The following is a 24,645-nucleotide window of genomic DNA, read 5'->3' on the forward strand; positions in this document are numbered from 1 at the left end:
CAATTATAATATTTTTGCATATCTTAGATACCCCATTATTCTGGATAATTTTCATCTTGGAGTGAAACATAGGCAGGGCTCATTCTAGGCAGTTGCTTTATTACTGAACTACTGCATTCCTTAGAAATACTTGATATGTGAAAATGTTTTTTCTTTTATCTGATTTCAGTAAATAGATTAAATCCTTTGCTTAACAAATCTTTTATATTAGTTTTTACTTCATATGTGGGTTTTCTCATAGTAGGATAGTTGTGGTGTTATATGACTGACTGACTTTCTTTCTTTCTTTCTTTCTTTCTTTCTTTCTTTCTTTCTTTCTTTCTTTCTTTCTTTCTTTCTTTCTTTCTTTAGCTAAGGATCGAACCCAGGGCCTTGTGTTTGCCAGGCAAGCGCTCTACCACTGAGCTAAATCCCTAACCCTTCTTATTTTTTTAAAAGATTTATTTATTTATTAATGTATACAGTGTTCTGACTGCGTGTTTGCCTGCAGGCCAGAAGAGGGCAGCAGATCTCATTACATGGTGGTTGTGAGCCACCATGCGGTTGCTGGGTATTGAACTCAGGACCTTTGGAAGAGCAACCAGTAAGTACTCTTAACCGCTGAGCCCTATCTCCAGCCTAATTTCTTAGTTTTTAAGGCTTTTTTATTTCATGTATTCTCTCTTTGAACAAAGACTCATCCTTTCCTTGTGGATAGTATTGAGACTGTGTATAAGGAAGTGCCTTTCTTTTTGTCACAAACCCTAAAAAATGTTTTAGATAATTGCATTTGCCCTGCTTTTAAAATTTGAATTAATGAATTAATCAACATATTTGAGCTAGTTTTTCTGGGATGCTTTCCCATAATTCATCTGTGTAGACTAGGCTGATCTCACTTCCAAGAGCTGAGATTACAAGTGTGTGCCCAGTAAAATATCACTTATCTTCCAGTTACTTTCTCTCATAATATATGTCTAAATTAATGATTGTATATTGCAGCAAATGTGAAATCTGCTAACAAACATAGATCTTGCTTATAGTTAGGCAATCATTGGGGTAGACATTCCCTATTCTTCATTTGGGAGTTAGGATTTTGAGCTCAGATTACCTAAATTCAGAATACATTTTCAGTCCTATGGAAGTATGGAGATGTGTGTTTAAATGTCAGTATTATTATTTCTCTATAACAGTAACAATGTACCAGGAAGGTCCAAACAAATACAAATTAAAGAATAAAGTTTTCCTGCAGTCCCAGAGTATGTTCTTCTAGGCGTCTGAGAACAGATCGTGTTCCTTATAGGGACATTCAGTGCCTTGCTTTGTCACAGCATAATTCCTGCTTAGCCAGGTTGCCTTTTAGGATAAGCTTGGTGGTGTTTGCTGTGAATTTAGGGGCCGGGGTTGAGAATGAGGGGACAAAAGATTAAGCATAGTCAGAATCCACGGTTGCTCTTGTCTGTAATTCAGCTGAGTGAAACTACATATGCAATCTTGGTGCTTGTTTTTGATTTTTTTTTTTTTTAATTTTCTGGAGCTGAGGACTGAACCCAGGGCCTTTTGCTTGCTTAGCAAGTGCTCTACCACTGAGCTAAATCCCCAACCCTGGTGCTTGTTTTTATTCTATTGCCTCATTATGTTTATAACCCAAACCATTATGTAGCCTCTTCTGCCATACTTTTTTCATTAGGAAATTTCTTACTGGAAGATAGTAACTTTTGTTTAACGTTTTCTATGCTTGTATTCTGCCTATGTGTATATCTGTGTATCACTTGCATTTCTGGTACCTATGGAGGCCAAAGTGGTTGTCAGATTCCCTGAAACTGGAATTAAAGACAATTGTGAGTTTCTGTGTGGAAGCTGGAAATCAAACCCAGGTCCCCGAGAAAAGTAACCAGTACTCTTTATTGCTGGGCCTTTGCCTTCTACCCCCCAGTTTTTTGCCCCCATTATAGGAAATCTGTTTGATCTTGTCCCTGTTTGACATTATTGCTATTGTTTGTTTAGTTTAGGTTTTGAGACAGGCTGTCAGGTAGCCCAGAATGACCTTTACCTCATTTGAATTCTTGAACTTCTGATCCTTCTCTGTCTCAAGAAGTGCTGGGATTACAAATATGCACCACTACCACAGCTGTTACATGTGTTGTTGGTAACATGATCACAGGGCAAACACTCCACCAACTAGGTGAGCTATACCCCAAGCCCCTAGAGTGCATTAAGAGCAATTTTTGGTTTTCATGTGTGGTTTAAGTACTACACTGCAGGCTTCTGGTAACCAGAGATTGTTACTGTAAATTGTCTGTCCATAAAAATACTGACATAATTGTGCTGTATAATTTTCATTCTTGAGAATCACTATTTTAATTTAAACCAGTTTTTTTTTTTTTTTTATCTTGTTTGGATTTTATTCCTGAAGTGACTAATGTTAACTGTCAGTTCCTTTGAATAAGAATAAAAATGAGAATGCCAGTTCTACATGAGCAAACATTGGCTTTTGCACATTTTCACAATAAATTGACTTTTGAAAGTAAACAAACACAATGGAAAGCATCAAGGCTGTTCTCAGTCAGCAATGACTCAGTGTTTAAAAGTCTTGGAGACTCATTTATGTTGGCAAAACCACTTGGCAGATAAGTTACTATCTCTTTAGTCAGATCTGATTTTCACTTGAAACATGTTAAACCAAGTTGCCTTCTATTTCTCAATATTTTCATTGAGTTCACTGATGTCAGTACTTAGACCCGTCCTTAGTGATTAGGGAATTAGGCTACATTTGAGTGAATGTTAGAGGCTGTAAAAAAAAGGTTTCTTTTGAAGGAATATGAAATATTTTAAGAACTGGTGTCAACATTCTTACTGTCATGAGTTTATGATTTTCCACTCCTCTTTTGAATAATAATTTTGTAATAATGTCCACTTCTCAATAATCAGCATGCTGTCAGCTTACCAGTACTTTCCTGTGCAGCTTAAAAAAAAACAAAAACAAAAACTGTTTTCTGGGTTTAAGAAGCATTCATTTAATTTATAGGTGCTAGGGTGATGTTTCATGTTGCAGTTGCTTTTCTAACTAGAAATTCATGTTTTGGTTTGTTAGCCATACATTAGCCACCCTCTATTAGTTTAGGATTTCATACATGAGTATATTGTAACTTGATCAAATCTGTCCCTTTTTCCCGCCTCTTCTGTGCCCCTGCCTCTTTTTGTTTCCTCTTCTCCACTTCACGGGATGCTTTTAGAATCACTGAATTCACTTAGTTCTTGGAAAGGAAAGGGTTTATTTGGCTTACAGGTCCAGCTCACAGTCTATCACGCAGGAAAGTCAATCAGGAACTCAAGGCAGAAGTCTAGAGACAGGACCATGGAGGAATACTGCTTATTGACTTGTTCTTCCTGGCTTCTTCAGTTGTTGTCTTTCTTTATTCTTTCCTTTATTTTTTCAATTGAAAATAGATTTTCATGCAATTGATTATAATGCCCTTGTCCCCAGTTCCTCCCTGATCTTCTCCTCCCATCCAAGCCTACACACTATTTCCCTCCCTCCTTCTCTCTCTCTCTCTCTCTCTCTCTCTCTCTCTCTCTCTCTCTCTCTCACACACACACACACACACACACACACACACACACACACACACATTAGGAAAGAAACAGGCATCTAAAAATTGTGTTTGCTTTCTTACACACTGCAGTACCAGTTGCCCAGGAATAGTACAGCTCCACAGTGGGCTGGATCACCCTTCATAAATCATTAATCAAGGAAATGCCCTATAATTGAAGTTCCTCTTCCCAAATAATCCTAGCTTATATCATGTTGAGGAAAAGCCAAGCAGGACAAGGACCATGAGTTAAGAGCTAGCCTAGGTTATGTAGTGAAAATAAAATCAAATAATGTAACACACAAACTAAATAAATAAATAAACCCTCACAATTATTTCATCTTTTAGCATTACTCTTTTAAATAATTTGATACTCTTCCCAAGATATACAGTATTTTGTTATGAATGCAGGTAGTATTTTTGCCTTTTCTTAAGTTTGGCTTTTAACCAAGCTTGATGATTTTGTTCAGAGGTATAAAACAGAGAAAGGTGCTTTGGATGTAGGTATAATCTGCTCCAGGTATCATACGCTTTGATCTTTATTCCTAAATCAAATGTCAGGATGATACCAGAGAAATAATACCCAAAATGTCCTCTTGCACCCTTATGAACATTGCATCCCATATAAACATGTGTACCTTCATATGAATTCACATGCAAAATAAAAAGAAAAATTAACGATTAGAAATAATGAGAAGTAAAAATGTTTAGGAGGTCATTAATATGACTAATATTTGTTGCTAGAGGGCAAGTTGAATTTTGGAACTTAAGTGGGCTGAGAAGTCTTAGAGACTAAGATTCAGAAGAGCCATATATGTTAATACACTTAGTAGGAATGATTGAGTGTAAATTAGTGGAGCAGATGTTAGCCAGGAGTAATGTCTATAGCATCCTAGAAAGTGCCCTTTCATTGGGGGAATAAAAGTACAAAAGCATACTATTTTTCTTGTTTGTTTTTTTGTTTTTTGAGACAGGGTTTCTCTGTAGCTTTGGAGCCTGTCCTGGAACTCACTTTGTAGACCAGGCTGGCCTCGAACTCACAGAGATCCAGGTGCCTCTGCCTCCTGAGTGCTGGGATTACAGGTGTGCTCCACCACCACCTGATGAAGCATACTACTTTGTAGTTGGAAGTTTCTCTGGTTCCACCCAGCCCCTGAAGTCCCACATCTGCTTATTAAAATAATCACCCAGAGGCTTATATTAATTACAAACTGTATGAAATTGGTGAAATTACTAAGGCCACTCCACGTAGTTAAAAGGGAGGTTTACAAATGAAGGGATAGGTTGCAGGGTCTGGGAAAGGTATGGCGCAGTCCGGCGGTGTTCTCTGGAGAACTCTGCTTGGTCTACTTCCAGCGTCCAGGGTCCTGGAACCAAGAGAAGCCTCTCCTCTCAATCCTGGGTCTTCAGCATCCTCCCTCAGTCCCACCTTGTAGGTGTGACCGTTACCAAAGCCTCAGTGGGGGTTGGAACTTCCAGGCCAAGGCTGGAATGGCTACCCACTCCAGGCCTATGGCTCAGACACATTATTAACTAGATCTTATAACCTAATTCAACCCGATCCTGTTATTCTATGTTTCGCAATATGGCTTCGTGGCTTACTGGTACTTTCACATCTTGCTTCTCCTGGGAGTGGCTTGAAGTGTCTCTCCTGACTTCCCTTTCTTCCTCTGTCTCTTCAGTTTGAATGTAGTATCTAACCTTATTCTTCATTGCCATTGGCCAAATAGCTTTATTTATCAACCAATCAGAGCAACACATATTCACAGTTTCCAAGAAGATATCCCACAGCACTTCTTGTCTTGTTAAGTTAATCACATGTTTTCAATATTCTATTGCTTGCACACACAGATTCCATAGTGCTTTTGTGAAGGCCAGAGGGAATTTGTTTTCTTCTAACATATGGGTCTTATGAATCAAACTAGTCTTTAGCCTTGGTTGCAACAGCCTTTATTGTCTGAGGCAACTCCTTAGCCTTCATATTTTTATTACTTTTATTTGTGAGGGCTAATTTGCATATGTATCTAAGGATCTAACTCAGATGATCTCGCTTGTCTATCCTTAATACATTAGGCATACATAGGTTTGCCTGCCATTCTAGGACTTAATGCATTTCAGCATAACTTTCATTCAGTTCTACTATACCTCATAGATTGCTTCTGAGTTTTACTGTTTGTATACTCATGTATATGTGTCCTGGTGATCATGTGTACATAGAAATATCCTTAAGGGTAATTGTTATTTTTAACATAATTTTACTATTATTGCCCTCTCTAATCACATTGTTCTATCAGTCACTGTGTAGATACTTAAACATTTTTTAGGAGAATGGGTTCAATTTCTGTGTGTTAGTTGAAAGCAGCAATATTTCTTTCTGGTGTGCAGTAACATTAAGTGTACCACATTTGCTTCTCACTTTGCTCATCAAATCTAAGATCTCTTTTTGAATAATGTACATTTTAATGTTTGGTCATTACATACTTAGAGCAATTATAGTATATGTACATATGATATATTAATTTTTTCTTTTTAAATTAAAGGCTCTTAAGCTATTATTTCCAGAGGTATATTTTGTTGCTGCTCTGTATTTTTATGATAAAATGTAAGCAAAATATAAAAAGTAGTAATAATGTAATGATATTCATATCAAAGTATATACCTTTACACTTCTATTTATGTATTTTTAGTAAAGTATATACCTAGACCATCATTGTAGAAACACACTCCCAGAACTAAGAGTAAAATAGAATTCTGGATTTAGACTGCTGTGAGAGTGTATGGGGGACTGGAGAGGATGGTGAAAGGTTATACGGTGCTGGTTTGGCTGGCGCTGGATACTGCAGCAGTGTTGGTTTGGTTGGTGGTGGAAAGGTTACAGTCACGACAGAACCCAGTGGTACCTTTTAGAGCTTTATTGAGAGAGAGAGAGATGCAGAGAGAGAAAGACAGAGAGAGCAAGTGATGGAGAGAGAGCGTGGAGAGAGAGAGACTGAGAGAACGCATGGGAGTGCATGTCTGTATTTTAGGCTGGCACGCAGTTACCTGCTGCTGATGTAATAAGGTGCCAGGCGAGACCCCAAGCTACACATATATAGAATCCTTACATTCCAGACTTTTGCTTATTATTAAAAAATCCAGTAAATGGGAATAAATAGGGACATTGTTTCTCTCAAAAACTGCTTCTAGCTGACTGGTGGATGTTGGTTGGCTCTTGGGGGGAATAGGGAAGGGGGGTCTTCTGAGGTAGACAGGTGTTGTTGGATGATGGGCTGTCCATCCTGGAGCTGTGCACCTTTCTTGGCTTGTCACTCTGGCTGCTTTTGTATCTGACAGGATGCTGATGAGACAGGAAAAGCCTGAAGTAGATCTGACCTGTCCAGATGGATTTAAGCTGGTTTTTGGAGCTTGGGGAAAGTTTTGAACCATGTTAAGAAACAGCCATGATGCTGGGCGGTGGTGGTGCATGCCTTTAATTCCAACACTCAGGAGGCAGAGGCAGGCAGATCTCTGTGAGTTCGAGGCCAGCCTGGTCTCCAAAGCGATTTCCAGGAAAGGCGCAAAGCAACACAAAGAAACCCTGTCTCAAAAAACCAAAAAAAGAAAAAAAGAAAAAAGAAAAAGAAGCAGCCATAAGAAGATTAGTGACCATTTGTGGTGTTTAGTACTCTGCTTATGTTGGTTAGTGTTAATGGGAGAGACAGAGAGATTGGAACATGTTAAGCTTTATCAGTGACAGATTATTTTAAGGCACTTGTTTCATTTACCTGTTTGGCATCCAGGAGACAGGTGATCAATTGTTAAAAGCATTTCACAGTAATTTATGTTTATATTAAAGTCTGTTTTTGTAGAGCCTAGACGTTTTTGGGTCTGGGGGTGTAAATACCTTTTAGCTGTTACAGTTTCTTACTTGATGATCTCTGGACTCCAGTTCTGTGGTGGTCCTGTACCATTAGCTGAACAGTGAGTTAGAACAGGGAACTGGGAAGAGAAAAGCTGTGGTGCATGAGAACCTATTTCTTTGGAATTAGGGACAAGACAAAGATCAGAACCCTGTAAGCACATGTGGGTGAGTCTGGAGTGAGGACATGGAAGCTCCTATCTTAGCTGGAAATCTTTTCCCATTAAGTAAGTCTAAAAGTGCAATTAAATCTGGTGAGGTGGGTAAGGCTGTCCTCCCTACCCTGAGAATAGGGAAATGAGGAGAGATGACATCCCCAAACTCCCAGAACTGTGTCAGTGGCTTTGGTGTCCAGAAGGAAAGAAATGGATTGCTTCCCTGCAAGCCTAGGTCTGCTGGAGGTCTTAGCTTGATGTTCCCTTACATCTTGGTGCCTGGGGACAGTCATCTGACCTGTTGTCTTTCTAGGCCGCACTTTCAACAAGGCTATTGATGGTCTGGCAGGGCACTCGATAGCCTGTGGCCATTTTTCTCACTTAAAACAGGGACCCAACAGCTTTTAGGAGCCAGCGAGTGACAGCAATTGGCAATTTTGTTTTTGGGCTTTTGATCTCTTCCCTGGCACACCTTAAATGACACAGATGACCCTTTTGCCTGTGGGGTCAAGAGCCTTGTTTAGATGCTTAAGTTTTAGTCAGGGAGGTCTGGGGAATAAGAGACGGATTTTACTCCGTGTCTTGAATTTTGTATTTCCTTGATGATTGCTGGCTTTTTGGAAGATCTGCCAGGAGGCAGACTATAAACTGAACCTTTGGGAAGACTTGCCTGAGGCTATAAGCTGATTTCTGGCTTAAGAGCCATCCTGACTACTGTAAACTTATTTGCTTGGATCTTAGCCGCTTGCAGACCTGTCTGTGCTTCTCACACAGCTTGAGAATGAGGGGAATGAGTTAAAGTGAGAGTCAACAGAAGCGGCCCACACAACAGTACAGAGTCCGCCCACTTGAGCCCTCCCACTGCCAAAGAGTGGAAGGTGGAGGTCAGACAGACAAAAATGGTTGCACTTGGCAGAGAAAAAGGAAACACCAGAAATGGGGAGGGAGAAGGGTTCAGAGCTTTAACAGAAAACTTGGGAATAAAGTAACTCTTTTTATTTGCCCATTCGCTGGCAGAAGTTCCCATGAAGCTGTTATGTGGCCAGATTTAATGCTGTCTGCCCTTTTGTCCCATGGCTGCAGCCCAGAGAAAAATAAAAAAAATAAAATAACAAACCGGGATCAGACTTCAATCCCAGGCATTCCTGAGGCAAGGAGAAAGATCTATGAATCATCACAGGTTACCCCAAACCGCCATCATGTTATGGATAAGGGCTGAGGCATACATACCCACAAGACGCCCCCCCCCCAGTGGGGGCTGGACAGCATATTCCTTATATCATCAAGATAGAATGTGTTGTGGTACACAGCTGAGGACCACCACTGATGTGTCCATCACGAAGAATATAGGTCAGGCTGGCACAGTGCAGCTGCTGTGGCAGAAGTGGCTGGACATGGCAGGACATGGCAGGACATCACTGCAGAGGCAGTTGCAGGAGCAACATCCCGATGAGTACCGTGGTGGCTGCGGTGATGGTGGCAGCTGGGCAGGTCCTTCCAACAACACTCTGCCCTGGACGCCGATGTGTGCAGAATTTCCTATCCTATGGCATGCCACCATTGAAAGGGTATATGGCACTGGTTTGGTCAGTGGCAGAAAGGTCACAGTCACGACAGAACCCAGTGGTACCTTTTAGAGCTTTATTAGGAGAAGGAGAGTGAGAAAGCAAGAGATAGAGCTTGGAGAGAGAGACTGAGAGAGCATGTGGGGTTGCACATCTGGCTTTTAGGCTGGGGTGCAGTCGCCCGCTGATGATGTAATAAGGCACCAGACAAGACCCCCAGCTGCACATATACAGAATCCTTACAGGTGGTAGCATAGTTTGATAGATATTAAAATGGCTAGACAAGCATGCTTCCTGTCTGTTTGCTTGGAATATCTTTTTCCTATCCCTTACCAGAAAGTAATGTTTGTCTTTGATGTTGAGGTGTGTTTCTTGTATGCAGCAGAAGGATGGATCCTGTTTTTATATCCATTCTGTTAGTATGTATCTTCTTATTGGGTAATTGAGACCATTTATATCGAGAGATATCAGTGACCAATGATTGTTGATTCCTGTTATATTGTTTTTGTTCTTATTATTCATTTGTGTGTGTGTGTGAGAGAGAGAAAGAGAAAGACAAGGAGACAGGGAGACAGAGACAGAGATAGACAAATAGACACACAAGTGTTAGTTTCCCAGTTTCCCTTCTTTTAGCTTTGCTTGTGTGAGATTATTTATTTCCTGTGTTTTTATTGGTGTAGTTACCCTCCATGGGTTGAAATGTTCTTTCAATGAAGCACCTTCTGTAGGGCTAGATTTGTAGATAGATACTGTTTAAATTTGATTTATCATGGAATACATTATTTTCTCCATCTGTGGTAATTGAAAGTTTTGCTGAGTATAGTAGTCTAGATTGGCATCTGTGGTTCCTTAGAGTCTATAGCACATGTATCCAGACTCCTCTGGCTTTTAGAGTCTCCATTGAGAAATCAAGTGTAATTCTAATAGGTCTGGCTTTATGTATTACTTGATGTTTTTCCCTTGCAGCTTTTAAAATTCTTTCTTTGTTCTGTATTTTTAGCGTTTCGATTATTATGTGATAAGGGGACTTTTTTGGATTCAATCTATTTGATATTCTATATACTTCTTTTACTTTTATAGGCCTCTCTTTTATGTGAGTGACATTTTCTTCTATTATTTTGTTGAGCATACTTTCTGTGCCTTTGACCTGAGTTTCTTCTTTTTTCTCTATATTTTTCTTGTATTTGTTCTTTTGTAATATGCTAGATTTCCTGGATTTTTTTGTTTCAGGAATTTTGGGAGGGATTTTATATTTTCTTTGACTGATATATCCATTTCTTCTATCTTATCTTCAATTTCCAAGATTCTTTCTTTCTTCCATCTCTTCTATTCTGTTGGTTAAACTTGCCTCTGTAGTTCCTTTTTGCATTTCTAAACATTTCATTTCCAGAATTTCCTCACTTTCTATTTTCTTTTGTTGGAGAATATTATTATTTTTTTAAAGATTTATTTATTTTATTATGCATACAGAAGGGGGTGCCAGATCTCATTACAGATGGTTGCTGAGAATTGAACTCAGGACCTCTGGAAGAGCAGTTGGTGCTCTTAACCTCTGAGCCATCTCTCCAGCCCAGAGAATATTATTTTAATGTGTGTTACCTTTGTTTATGCTGCATTTGTTTAACCCTGTGAAACTGTGTTACTGTGCCTGCCTAAAATACCAGATGGTCTAATAAAGAACTGAATGACCAATAGTGATGCATGAGAAAGGATAGGCAGAGAGTATAAATAGAAGGAGAAAGAGAGAAAGAAGAAAATATCCAGAGAAGGAAGAAGACACCAGGGGCCAGCCACCCAGCTACACAGCCAGCCATGGAGTAAAAGTGAAAGTAGGATATACAGAAGAGAAACATGAAAGTCAAGAGGCAAAATCTAGATGGGATAAATTTAAGTTAAGAAAGGCTGGCAGCCAGGCCATGGGGTGCATGCCTTTAATCCCAGCACTTGGGAGGCAGAGGTATGTGGATCTCTGTGAGTTCAAGGCCATCCTGATCTACAGAATGAGTTCCAGGAATGCCAGAGCTTCTATACAGAGAAACCCTATGTCAAAAAAAAAAAAAAAGAAAAGAAAAAAGAAAGAAAAAGAAAAAAAAAAGCTGATAAGAAACAAGCCAGGCTAAGGCTAGGACAGTCCTTCCAAATTCCTGCTTCACAGAAGAAAATGACTGTCAAAATTTGCCAATACAAGGCAGACAGTCCTTCAAATTTCATGTTTCACTAAAAAGTTAGCCAGATATTCTGTGCCTGTAGGCTGAAGGTAGATGCCCCAATAATTGCAGAGAAACTTTGGGTGACTGTCCAGGAAGCCAAATATCTCTGTTGTTAGATAATAATACATCCTTCTGGGTCTTTGATGGAGTTGAATACCAGATAGTTATAGTTACAGTTTTCATTAGTTATGATAGAAAGTAAATTGGGTGTGAAAGTTTGGATTCACTGAGGTAGGATAGATAATGCATTATTTTCTCTGAATATTCTAACTACAGATGCACAGAATATTATAACTGTAATTCTTACTTGATGACTGTTTTGCTGTATATAGTTTTACTATGTTAAAGTTAGATCCTTTCTTTTTATTTAGACAACAAAGGGGAAATGTTGGAGAACAATAGTTTAAGGTGCATTACTTTTGTTTATGCTGCATTTGTTTAACTCTGTGAAGCTGTGTTACTGTGCCTGTCTAAAACACCTGATGGCTTAAGAAAGAGCTAAAGAACCAATAACAAGGCAGGAGAAAGGAAAGGTGAAAAAGGTCAAGGAGCCAGAGAAGGAGGAGGACACCAGGGGCCAGCCACCCAGTCACACAGCCACCCATGGAGTAAAGGTGAAAGTGATATATGCAGAAGAGAATGGTAATAGCTGAGGGGCAAATGGTAGATGGGATAGTTTAAGTTAAGAAAAGCTGACAAGAAACAAGCCAAGCTAAGGCTGGGCATTTATAAGTAAGAATAAGTCTCCATGTGTGATTTATTTGGGAGCTGGGCGGTGAGCCTCTCAAAAGAGCAAAAACAACCAACAACATTCTTTGTTGCTTCTGTTTCTATTTTTCAGCGTTTGAACAGTATTATTCATTTCTTTCAACTGTTTGTTTCCTTTTTCTTGGCTTTATTTAAAGGATTGATTCATTTCCTCCAATTGTTTGTGTTTTCCTCACTTTCTTTAAGGGATTTATTCAATTCCTCTTTAAGGACCTCTATTGTCTTTATATAGTTGGTGTTAAGGCCTTCTTCTTGTCCTTTGGCCATGTTGGAATACCTAGGGCCTGCTGTGCTAGGATAGCTGGATTCTGGTGGAGACTTATTTCCCTGGCTGCTATTGAGTATGTTTTTATACTATCATCTAGGCATCCAGGTTTGAGATGATTATAGGTCTAGGTCTTGATTCCTGGGTTTGTTAAGTTGCATGGGTATTATATTCTTTGGTTGTTGTTCCCTTTTGGGGCTTTTCCATAGTGTGATACCTGCATGTTGCCTGATTTATTGGTCTGCTATGCTTGTGTTCATAGGGAATGCCTGCTGGTGTTGGTGGCTGGGCTGTAGCAAAGGGTTGGGGGAAGAAGGAGGGTTGGAGAGGATGGTCTGTGGGATTCACAAGAGGGCAGGAGGAAGTGAGGCTTCAGCTGGTGATCTGTTGGAGCACAAGCCATAAGAGATTTAGTCTCAGAGAACAGATCATACCTCTGCCTTTTATGCTCTTCCTGCCACATCATTCACAATGATCCCTGAGACTTAGGAGGGGATTGAGCTATATATGTTGTTTTAACACTGAGCATTTCTAGTCACTTATTCTTTACACCTTGGCCAGATATATATCACCATGTCAATTACAATCTACTTCAATTAGAAGCATGTAAGTTGAGGGATGGGAGTTCCATTGACCTATGGATATAATGGTAAGTTTAATTCTGTGTCCACTTAGCAGCATAATAGTAATGCATTCATCTCTAAGACCCATGAACTTTCTGTTCTTAAGTTCTTAGTCTGATAATGGTTCCAGGCATTTTTTTTCATCTTGTGGAGAGGGACTTAGATACAGTCAGGGAGTGGTTGCTTACTCCTATGATATTTGTACTGCTATTACACCAGTAAACAGTTCTTGCCAGGCCAGTCATTATTGTAGCTTGAAGTGTTTGTAGTTGGGCCTGACTGATGCTTATTTATCTCCCTCAGTAGCATGCATAGCACCTTCCATCACTATGAAAGCAAGTTAGTATGGATAAAGCTTCTACTTCTTTACCACTTTGACTTTGCCATGAATGCTCTATGACTCAAACATATGGTGTCTTTGGGGATAACCAACAGCAATAGCAATACAGTGTAATGTTTGGGGAATTTGGGGGACCTCATTAGCAAGAACTCCAAGAAGTAACTTATAAAGGGCACAGAAGTTTTATTTGTTTACCTCTGGTGTCCAGTAGAAGTATTGTTGTTCTGTTTCAGAATAACTCCATTTTAATTCTCTCTCTCTCTCTCTCTCTCTCTCTCTCTCTCTCTCTCTCTCTCCCTCTCTCTCTCCCTCATCTCCATTCCCCTTTCTATGTGTGTGTTTGTGTCTCTTTGTGTGTGAGTGTATTTTTGTGATATTAAAGTACAGTAAATATCCATGTCTTTTTCAAAAAGGTCTTTTGTTTTATTTATCTCTTTCCCTTCTTCCTTACTTACCCTACTTCTTTCAGAGGCACCTGCCTCTGCCTACTGAGTGCTGGCATTAAATGTGTGAGCCAATACATCCCGTTTGTCCATCTTATTTTTCTTTTTTGTAATAATTGTTCATAAACTTCTCTCATGTATACTCTGTACTGTTGATCTGTTTACTTGTCTCTCTGTTTGTTATTAGGTATTTCTCTTGCAAGATGATATCCCATTCAAAGAGTACAGAAATGACAGAGGTGACCTTCCTATTCAGTTTCCTTCTAAATTGATTTGTTGATTACATTATAATGGCTATTTTAGGAAATGAGGATCACAAGAATTATATGATTATATTGTTAATGAAGTACATACATTAACAATTTCAGTATCATACTTTGTACATATGTATGGGATGTTTTAGAATGGAGTGACCTATAATGATGTGCATATCGACTTCACTTGGGAAGAGTGGACTTTGCTGGATCTTTCCCAGAAGAATCTCTACAAAGATGTGATGCTGGAGACCTATTGGAACCTTCTTACTATAGGTAACACTGAATATTCACTATGATTTAAAATAAGGTGACAACTGTTCCTTGGTTATTGATGCCCTTCTGTAATTTTATTGAGAAAGAACAAGAATGAGCTGAATAAAACAGGCATATTTAAGGTTCACTGAAGATATTAACTAAAATTTTTGCAGTTTTCAATGACATAATATACATTTTTTCTGGTACTGTATTTTAGGATACAGTTGGGAAGACCATAATATTGAAGAACATTGTCAAAGTTCTAGAAGACATGAAAGGTAATTTTCATGTGCAAGCTGATACAAATGTGCCTCTGAAGAACTTATAATGTGTACTGGAAGTTTTAAACAAAAGCACAGTATAAATAAGCATAGCTTAAAGTGCATTGATAATTATTAAATTCTCACAAAACCTTATACCTCAATTTCAGGTAGGTGAATTGCATCTGCAAAGCATTTTTTAAAGAAAGAAGTCAAGAAAACAATGCCTTAAATGATATCACTATATGAATCATAGCACTATGAAAGATATGCTGTGAAACTGTCAATCCATTTATTTCATACAATTCATATTACAAAAGGCATACACAGTGAAAAAGTGATTAGTGTATCTTCAAAGCTTTCTAATAAGAAAATAGTCCATAGTAAAGCTAGTGTAACTCGTATACTTGTTGTGACTGTGCTGTTTAGTGAGAGAGACAATTAGAGTTAAGAATCAAAAGGCAATTCTTATGAAAAAATCCTTAATTCTTATGCTACAAGCTTATGAGTACAAAAAGTCCAACTGTATGAATTGAATGTGGAAAACTTTTTTTTTTTTTTCAAGACAGGGTTTCTCTGTATAGGTTTGTGCCTTTCCTGGAACTCATTCTGTAGCCCAGGCTGGCCTTGAGCTCACAGAGATCCACTTGGCTCTGCCTCCTGAGTGCTGGGATTAAAGGCATGCATCACCACCGCCCGGCATGAATGTGGAAAACTTTTATTGGTTATTATTCCTTTACTATGTATATCATATGCCACTCTGGATGCAAATCAAATGAGCATAGGGCTATGGAAAGACATAACATACCTCTCAGAACAATTAGAAGATATGTAGCAATCCCCACATTGTGTATAATTGTTGAATTTGATTTCAATATACAAGTAATTGGTTTTCCAGGTTCATTGTTAATGCATCAGTATACTCATACTGCAGAAAAGTCCTATGAGTACTAGGACTGTATAAAAACTTCTGTTTGTCATAATTGATTTAGCAAATGTAGTATGACTCACAGTATAGGAAAATTTATTAATGCAATAAAGATGTTAAAACTTTGATTTTTTTCCAGTTCTCTTCAAATAGATGATTATCTCATATAGAAAAAAGATACTGTAAACATGAGCCATGAAATAAAGGATCTTACCATCACAGATAATGCTTTTACATGTGCCATTATCCTTGCAGGCAAGAAAGAAGTCAAACTGGAAAGATACCTTCAATATATACTCAATGTATTAAAGCTTTTGAACATCACAGTACTCTTCAAATGCATGAAAAAACACATACTAGAGAGAATCCCTATGAATGTAATCAATATGGTAAACCCTATGCATGTTACAAAAGTCTTCAAATGCATCAAAGAACACGTATTGGAAAGAAACCCTATGAATGTAATCAGTGTGATAAAGTCTTTGCACAACTCAATGTTCTTTATATACATCAAAGAGCACACACCAGAAAGAAACCCTATGAATGTAATCAGTGTGATAAAGCCTTTTCACAACCCAATTTTCTTCAAATACATCAAAGAACACACACTGGAGAGAAACCCTTTGAATGTAATCAGTGTGGTAAAGCTTTTGCTTATGTCAGTAATCTTAATGTGCATAAAAGAACACATACTGGAGAGAAACCCTATAAATGTAATCACTGTGATAAAGCCTTTGCACGACAGAGTCATCTTCAAAGGCATCAGAGGAAACATCCTGGCGTGAAACCCTATGGATGTAAGCAGTGTGGTGAAGCCTTTGAATGTCACAGTCATCTTCAAGTGCATAAAAGAACACATATTGGAGAGTTAAGTTATGAATGTAATGAGTGTGGTAAAGCCTTTGTATGTCCAAGTCATCTGCAAATACATCAAAGAACACATACTGGAGAGAAACCCTATGAATGCAATGAGTGTGGTAAAGCCTTTGCATCTCGTGGTCATCTTCAAACACATAAAAGAGTCCATACTGGAGAGAAACCCTATGAATGTAATCAGTGTGGTAAAGCCTATGCATATGTCAATGCTCTTCAAATTCATAAAAGAATACATACTGGAGAGAAACCCTATGAATGTAATCAATGTGATAAAGCTTTTGCGTGCCAGAAAAGTCTTCAAATGCATCAAAGAACACATACTGGAGAAAAACCCTATGAATGTAATCAATGTTATAAAGCTTTTGCATGTCACAAAGGTCTTCAAATGCATCAAAGAACACATACTGGAGAGAAACCCTATGAATGTAATCAGTGTGATAAAACCTTTGCCTACATGAGCGCTCTTAAAATGCATGAAAGAACACATACTGGAGAGAAACCCTATAAATGTAATCAGTGTGGTAAAGCCTTTGCACAATACAGTACTCTTCAAACGCATGAAAGAACACATACTGGAGAGAAACCCTATGAATGTAATCAGTGTGATAAAGCCTTTGCACAACACAGTCATCTTCAAAGGCATAAACGAACACATACTGGAGAGAAACCATATGAATGTAATCAGTGTGGTAAAGCCTTTGCATGTATGAGTAATCTTCAAAATCATGAGAAAAATCATACTGCAAAGAAATCCTATAAATATAGTCATAGTGGTAAAGTTTTGCACTTTATACAGGAGTAAATCTTTTTATGTGCAATCAATCTGTTAAAGCCTTTCCATATTACAATAGTCTTCAGCTCTCTGAAAAAGATACTGAGGGCATCTTATTATTATAAAGTATTTGGTACAATCTTTATCCAACACACTTATAATCAGTTACACAGGAGTGTGTATTCTGTAGAAAAATATTTGACAATGTTAACAATCTGTGCAATAATTATGGTGTCCTTTTTTATATTGCTTGCACAAGCAAACTCATGCAAAAAATGAATTTATGTTTTTTATGAATGCTTATGTATAGGGTAAAAGGGCCAGCCACAGAAACACCCTGACCATGAAAATAAAGCCAGTGAAAGACACACTCTTTGTCCCTGAAATCAGATCCAAAACCATACTCTAACCCTGAAACTAGAGTCAAAGAGACACACTTTGTCCCTGAATCAAGATCCAGTGATGGAAACACCCTGACCCTGAAACCAAACCCAAAATGTTAAGTGGTCAGTGAAAAAAATATACATTTTGGACCTGAAACCAGAGCCAAAGAAACACACTCTACCCTTGACCAACTGAGCACAAAACCAACCATTCCTTGAGCTTGATACCAACCAATCCCTGAGCATTAAATCAAGTCAATCTTTGAGATTGTTCAAGCCCTGTGCCTGTTCAGTTGGCAGCTACCTTTTACCATCCTGGCAGAGGCAGTCACTTTCCTAAATTCCTTCCTCCCAAATAAATATGTTAAATAAGTTTTGGGTGAAGACCTTTCACTGGAGCAGGTCAGAAACTCAGTATTGCATTGGAGCAGAAAATCAATGGACACCTCTGTTGGAAAACTCCCTTAAAGGAGCAAAGCAGAAGTAACAACTTTTCCCTTGAGTGAAGCAGAGAAGTAACAATTTGGCCTGGAACTTAGATGAAAGAGTACCATTCTCCTTACAGCAGCAGGTATCCAGGATATCTTTCCTTCCCAGCTGTAGGTATAGCCTGACTTCCAACAGTCAGGGTTCCTTTCTCTTCAGAGCTAAAGGTATCCAGGAGACCTTCCTTTCACAGCTGTAGGTATGGCATGATTCTGATAGTCAGAGTACCTTTCCCGCCAGAGCTTTAACACTTGCACTATGAAACAGTAATGTAACCCTTTTAGAGTCTATACTTCTCTTCAATTACATGAAATAACTAATTCAGGTATAAACTTTTATGGATTTGTATTAACTCCTTTTTTTGTTGTGATATAACTTATAAATGAGTTTAATTTGGCCCTTGGTTCCTGAAGGATACAAGAATAACATGAAAGTGGCATGGCAGTAAGTGTCAGTCATGGCAGCTAAACTAGGAAGCTAAGAACTCATATCCTTAACCTGCAGCATGAAGCAGAGAGTGGGAACTGGAAATAGTGTATGGATGTAAATTCTCAAAACCTATCCCCAGTGACATATTTCCTTCAGCAGCGCAGCATCTCCTGAATACTCCCAAATGAAACCACCAACTTAGAAGGATTGATTTCTCAGACTTCATGCCTAAATGTTGCTTTTTGTTACATGAACCAATTCATGGTGAAGAAAACTCTTTAAGTAAGCCATTAGATGCTTCAACCACTTGTGTTACAAGAATGAATGCTTCCAAAAGAAAATCATTCATGAATAAAAAATGGTTTGTTTTAGAGTTGTTTTGATTGTAATTATGTGATGTCAGTGTGTGTTATGTGGGTATGTGAGTGTGCATGCTTTAATCCTTTGGGTAATCATGTAGCAGGAAATGCTGGGAGTTGTCAAAAATCAGACCTTGTTCCTATGAATGAACATATCTAACTGCCCAGCCATATATCTAGTGCTGTAAATATTTCAGTCTACTTTTGTCATTTGAAGTCAGGAAATAGGGAGAAACGTATATAATAGAAAAACCCTAATCATGTAAACGATTTGGACATCACACTTGTTTTCAGCTTCAAGAAAATAAATCATGTTTCATTTATTTTTCATTGTATCCTTGAAGGAAGTAAGTTACCATGTTCACAAAAGCCTGATTTTGGATATCACTGCATTGTAGTTTCTATTTTGAAACTTTTGAGAAAAAAAAAGTGTGCTATGTGTGCCACATATCCATTTAGTGAAGTTTATTTTGTGGTCTTTATATTCTTTTTGGGTTTTTGTTCATCTTCTATTGTGCTTTTACTTAGTGATAGGTATTTTTCTGCTGCAATTTATTGAATGGCATCCTCATCATCAAAGTGTTCCATTGCTTATTGAAATATCAGGCATTGTTCGGTCATACTTTTCAAGTAATGATGTCTGTGAAATGGTAGTGGGTTGTTGTTCCTGGTTTTGTTTTTCATATTTTCCAAATTCTGTTGAGATTTTGTTGTTTATTATTCAGCTTGGCTTGGATGTCAATAATGATTCAGGGATATATATGAACTAATGATCTTCATGTGTCCACCTCCTGAGTACCAGGACAAGAGTAGATAGATGATGTACTCCCAACATGTGCTGTTTTGTCAACACAATTTAACAATGCTAATATGTTTAATAGAAGAGAATATAAGAAACATTATATGCCTCATGTGTGTCTTCAAAGCAGTATTTTTATTATTTTAATGATTTATTAATCCAACATATGAAAATATTTCCATTTCAACATATCCATATAAAATTATGAACAAAGTATTTTTATTCATTTTTATATTCCATTTTCTGAAGCTAGTTTCTTTTTTAAATTAAATTAATTAATTAATTTATTTATTTTTCATTTTACATATCAACCCCAGTTCTCTCTCCCTCCCCTTCTCCTGCCTCTTCACCTCCCTCCTGCTCTACCCCCATCCACTCCTCAGAGTTGGTAAGGTCTCCCATGGTAGTCAACAAAGTCTGGCATCCCAAGTTGAAGGAGAGCCTAGCCCCTCCCCATTGTATCAAGGCTGAGCAAGGTATCCCACTACAGGGAATGGGCTCCAAAAAGCCAGTTCATGCACCTGGGATAAGTCCTGGTCCTGCTGCCAGGGACCCCACAAACAGATCAAGCCACATAGCTGTCACCCACATTCAGTGGGCCTAGTTTGGTCCTATGCAGGTTCCCGAGCTGTCAGTCTAGAGTCAGTGAGCTCCAACTAGCACCGGTCAGCTGTCTCTGTGGGTTTCCCAATCATGATCTTGACCCCCCTCTTCTTCTTTTTCAAAGCAATATTTTTATTTATCTGGTAAAAAAAATATAATAAAGTAGGATAATCAGCAATCAACTTTGTATCTCATATTAAAGCTTGATGTTTTATAGATATACACACATTATATATGTGTATATATAGGTATACACACATATATTATGTAGATACATACATACACATAATTTGGTCTTTCTTGCTTCTCCATGTCCCCATTAGTTAACTACTTGGCATTTCACTTTCAAGTACTGCCTTCTAAGGGAATTATCCAGAGGTGTAATATAATGGCACTAAGATTTATTTTGTAACAAACATTTATGGTGTATGTATAGTGTGATTATGGGTTAGTAGACCCATGGCAGATAGGAGGAAATAGAACACAGCTTTGTGGTTTCTACTTTTTGTCCTCATAATATGGTGATCAAGATCAGGTTTCCAGCCACAGACATTTCCACTGAGCCATCTCACTGGTGCTCAAATAAGGTTAGTAGACATATTACAACAATAAACTATTGTCTTCTTTTAAGATTGTAAACTTGAATTTCATGCAATGATAGAGAAAAACAGGACAATTTGAATAATAAATCCTCTTTGCATATAAAAATATTTATATGACCATACATTTTCTAATTTGTTTATTCTGAGGAATAAACATTTGTTGATAACACTTTCTCAGAACCACAATTGATGCCAGAGAATTTCCTCATTCATTAAAGTTTGTACTAACTTGATGACCTGAGTTCTATCTCTGAGTAACCCATATTACTCCTACAAGTTTTTCTATTATTTCTACACTGGGGCAGTGGCATATGCACACTCCTACATCAGTACATAGATAAATAATTTTTAAACCTGAATAAGTGCTATTAAGGTCACTTGCGTCCAAGTGACTCCCTAGGTTTCTTCACTAGAACTCACACAGGGGAGGTAGGAAATAGACAACTGTAAGCTGTCCTCTCACTGCCACACACACGTCATGGCACAGGTGTATACACACAAACACAGTTCAGACATTTTTAAATGGGTGAAATTAAAAAGCATAAAATAACTCAGTTATTGTAAACTATGAAATGATTTGTCCATTTAAATGATAGCATTTCAGGAAATATTACTGTTCATTGAAACAGTGATGGTCCCTTTATCAATCTTATTTTATCCATTTATTTTCTGATTCAGTGATAGTTCCTTTAAAAACACATACCTCAGCTGGACTTGGATCCAGCATGGATGTAATCCCAGCACTTGAAAGACTGTTTTGAGCCAATCTCTGTGAGTTTGAGTCCAGCTTGGTCTTCATAATGAATTCCAGGGCAGCCATGGCTATGTGAACATATCTGTCTCAAGAAATTCCAAAAAGAAAAAAACATATTTCAGATTATAGAACTTTCCCCAATATAATATGGCTGGATTTGGACTGGTTTCAACAAAATATTTTTTTTTATCTTTAATCACACTAAGAGAACTGTGTTAACAATGAAATGTAGTGTTCATTCACAGAGGTATAAAAATCCATTGAATCCTTAGACAACCATCTAGAGAGGACTTTCCTTACCTTTAATTGATAAGAGATAGAAGGAGCAGGGGGACATCTTCATCTTTGGCATTCTAATGACATATTTGGGACCTGGAGAATTGGTCATTGATCTACTTGGGTACCCAAGTTTGATTCCTAGCATCCATATCATATTGGTCAAAACTACTTGTATTTCCAGATCCTGAAAATCTGGTGCATTCATCTAGCCTCTTAGGGAACCAGATATGCAAATAGTGAAAAACAGTATGTATGTGATTCTATATTGTAAAAAAAAAAAAAAAGGTGCCTGAGAAACCTTGTACAATACTGTTCAAACAGAATTAGTTTACATTTGATCTTGGGAAAACTTTGTGGTTTTTCTCTTTCAAAAACTGAAAGCTTTCTAGGGAAAAACTTAATCTCTCCCTAAAAAACTAAAAAGCTTTTCAGATCTTTGCTTCTCAGAGATTGTTCTTTCTGTAAAGGCAAAAAGTAAATTCACCAGGAGATACCAGTATTGGAAATCACCTGTGGTTTGCTTGAAGACAAAACAAAATGAAAAGATCGTTTGGAACAAGACAAATTCTCTCTGCTAGCACTGTCTCTTTCAAGCAAATATTAGAAAAACAGCAGCAAGAACTCAGAGCTTGGGAAAGTGCTGGGCAGGTGGAGAGCTGCAGAGCTGAACAAGGCAGATTCCTCCTTGATTGGAGGGGCTGCTATGTGGAGAAGGCAGTAAACCTGAGCTACACCTGTGGTGGTTGTGGGATCAGGGGCTGTGTATCTGGTGGAGGAGATGAGCTATGACAAGACAAAGCTCTATTTGGGAAAAGGTCTCTATGAAAGGGCTGTGAAAAGCTTTTTTTTTTTTTTTTTAAGTACTTTCATTTTTTTGTTTTTGTTTTGGGTGTTTTTTGTTTTTGTTTTTGTTTTAATTCAGGGTTTCTCTGTGTAGCTTTGGAGCCTGTCCCTGAACTCACTCTGTAGACTAGGTGCCTTGAACTTAGAGATCCACCTGCCTCTGCCTTCTAAGTGTTGGGATTAAAGGCATGTGCCCCCACCACCTGGCATCATTCTTCCACTAACCCACAAGGGAATTTTACTTTGGGTACAAAAGGACCTGCCAGAATATTCTTTAGCAGGCAGGTATGACTCGGTTCCAAGGACAATATCAGGAAAGAAAAAGACCTAGCAATGCTAACTCAGGGAGTACAGAAATCTGCCAATCTCCTGTGGTTAAAAAGCAAAAAATCTTGACTCAAAAATCTGTTGAAGCGGGGCAGTGGTGGTGCCTTTAATCCCAGCACTCAGGAGGCAGAGCCAGGCAGATCTCTATGAGTTTGAGGCCAGCCTTATCTACAGAGCGAGATCCAGCACATTCACCAGGACTACATGGAGAAACCCTGTCTTGAAAAAACAAACAAACAAAAACAAATCTGTTGAAAATACAGGAAAACAAATCCTGTAGAGAAAACCAGACATTTGCTCCTGGACCCAAGAGGCATTATGAGATAGGCAGCTTGGGAACTGAAGGCCAAAATATAGTGATGCTATAGAGAAAGGCATGTTGGAAAATACAGAGTGTAGAAGCAAGACAGGATAGGCAAGTTGGTACAGAGAAAGGCAGACAAACTGGGACAAAAACTTTCAAATGCTCAGCTTAAAACTGCTTTTTTTTCCCCCAAGCACTGCTAGAAAGCTTAGCTTTACTTCCCAATAAAACTAAGAATAGACAAACAGCTTTCCTCTCAGAAGACATTTCAAATACTAATGCTGTTTATCAACAAGTCACTTTGAAAACTTTAAGAAACTCAGGGAAAGCAGTTCATACACTGGAACTTCAGAAAATGTAGCTGTCTTACAAAATGGTTGCATTACTTGAAATTTGCCTATAAGGAATCAGTGCTAAGACAGAATGCGTGCTAGTGACTGTTTGTGAGAAGAAGAAAATGTACCAAGCACTAAAGGTTGGAAAGCTGCAACTACAGTCTGAGTTACATAACCCATGGTCAGAGTATATCACAGCTACTAGTAAAAGTTACATCAGGGGTTGAGAAACTAATGATTGAAGTAAAAATACTAAATCATGAATCATGAATATGTTCCTCTTCAGAGTAAGCTAATGAAGGATGTGTTTCAAGAAACAACATCTATGTTTTGGGCTCCTTTAAACAGTAGCAATTTGTTGAACAAATAACCTTGCCAGAAATATTGGGCTAATAAAAGTCTACCAGAAACATCAGCATTGTTAAAGAACTCATGGCTAATATAGTTTTAAAAAATTAAGAAGTGGGGAAATTGTCTGAGAGTTTGTGAGTGATAAATGTCAGCTCTAATAACCCTCCTGTAGAGGAACTGGAGTGAAAGGCAGCTAAACCAATATTCCTGATACTGAGGTTCCATCGTGCAGTCTGTGGATAGTAGGAGAACAAGGAGGCCCCCAGACTGCTGAGGAGTTTGGGATGAAGTTTTAGCAATGTTTTTGGTACACAGGGGAATCTGCTGAAAGCTGCAGATCTGGAACCCCACTCCAACTTAGACAATTATCTTCTCCTGATTGGAAACTGACTGCTGTGGAGTTGCTAGCTGAGCAATTCAGAAACAGAATGTTCCTTAAGGAAGTTTTCTCCTCATCCTCCTTTCTTTCTTTTTGAGTTTGCTGCAAACTGAGATAGCTCTGAATAGAGAGTTTGTAAAAGATCTGGAATGCATAAAGTACTGTTTAGCAATAGCACTCACTAAATTGTAAGGTTTAGGGACAGCCATTGACAAAATAGGCTCTTGT

General features: G+C 38.2%; 1 protein-coding gene across 5 annotated transcripts in view; it reads left to right on the forward strand.

Moving 5' to 3' along the window:
• The window catches only part of LOC118576037 (zinc finger protein 431-like), a 29,533-nt gene extending 10,680 nt beyond the window's left edge, over positions 1-18,853 (forward strand). The window contains exons 1-5 of one of the 5 annotated variants that reach the window (XM_036176443.1): positions 567-583; positions 14,024-14,075; positions 14,240-14,366; positions 14,566-14,626; positions 15,792-18,853. In XM_036176443.1, the coding sequence (XP_036032336.1) occupies positions 14,040-14,075; positions 14,240-14,366; positions 14,566-14,626; positions 15,792-17,214 (1,647 nt within the window). In that variant the 5' untranslated portion in view covers positions 567-583; positions 14,024-14,039 and the 3' untranslated portion in view covers positions 17,215-18,853. Of the gene's footprint in view, positions 1-560; positions 584-12,353; positions 13,080-14,023; positions 14,076-14,204; positions 14,367-14,565; positions 14,627-15,791 lie in introns of those variants that run through there. The other 4 variants (XM_036176448.1, XM_036176447.1, XM_036176446.1 and 1 more) reach the window with 4 other exon arrangements.
• The last annotated feature ends 5,792 nt before the right edge of the window (positions 18,854-24,645 follow it).

Source organism: Onychomys torridus, unplaced genomic scaffold (genome assembly GCF_903995425.1).
Source record: "Onychomys torridus unplaced genomic scaffold, mOncTor1.1, whole genome shotgun sequence".
In the NCBI taxonomy this organism is placed as follows: domain Eukaryota; kingdom Metazoa; phylum Chordata; class Mammalia; order Rodentia; family Cricetidae; genus Onychomys; species Onychomys torridus.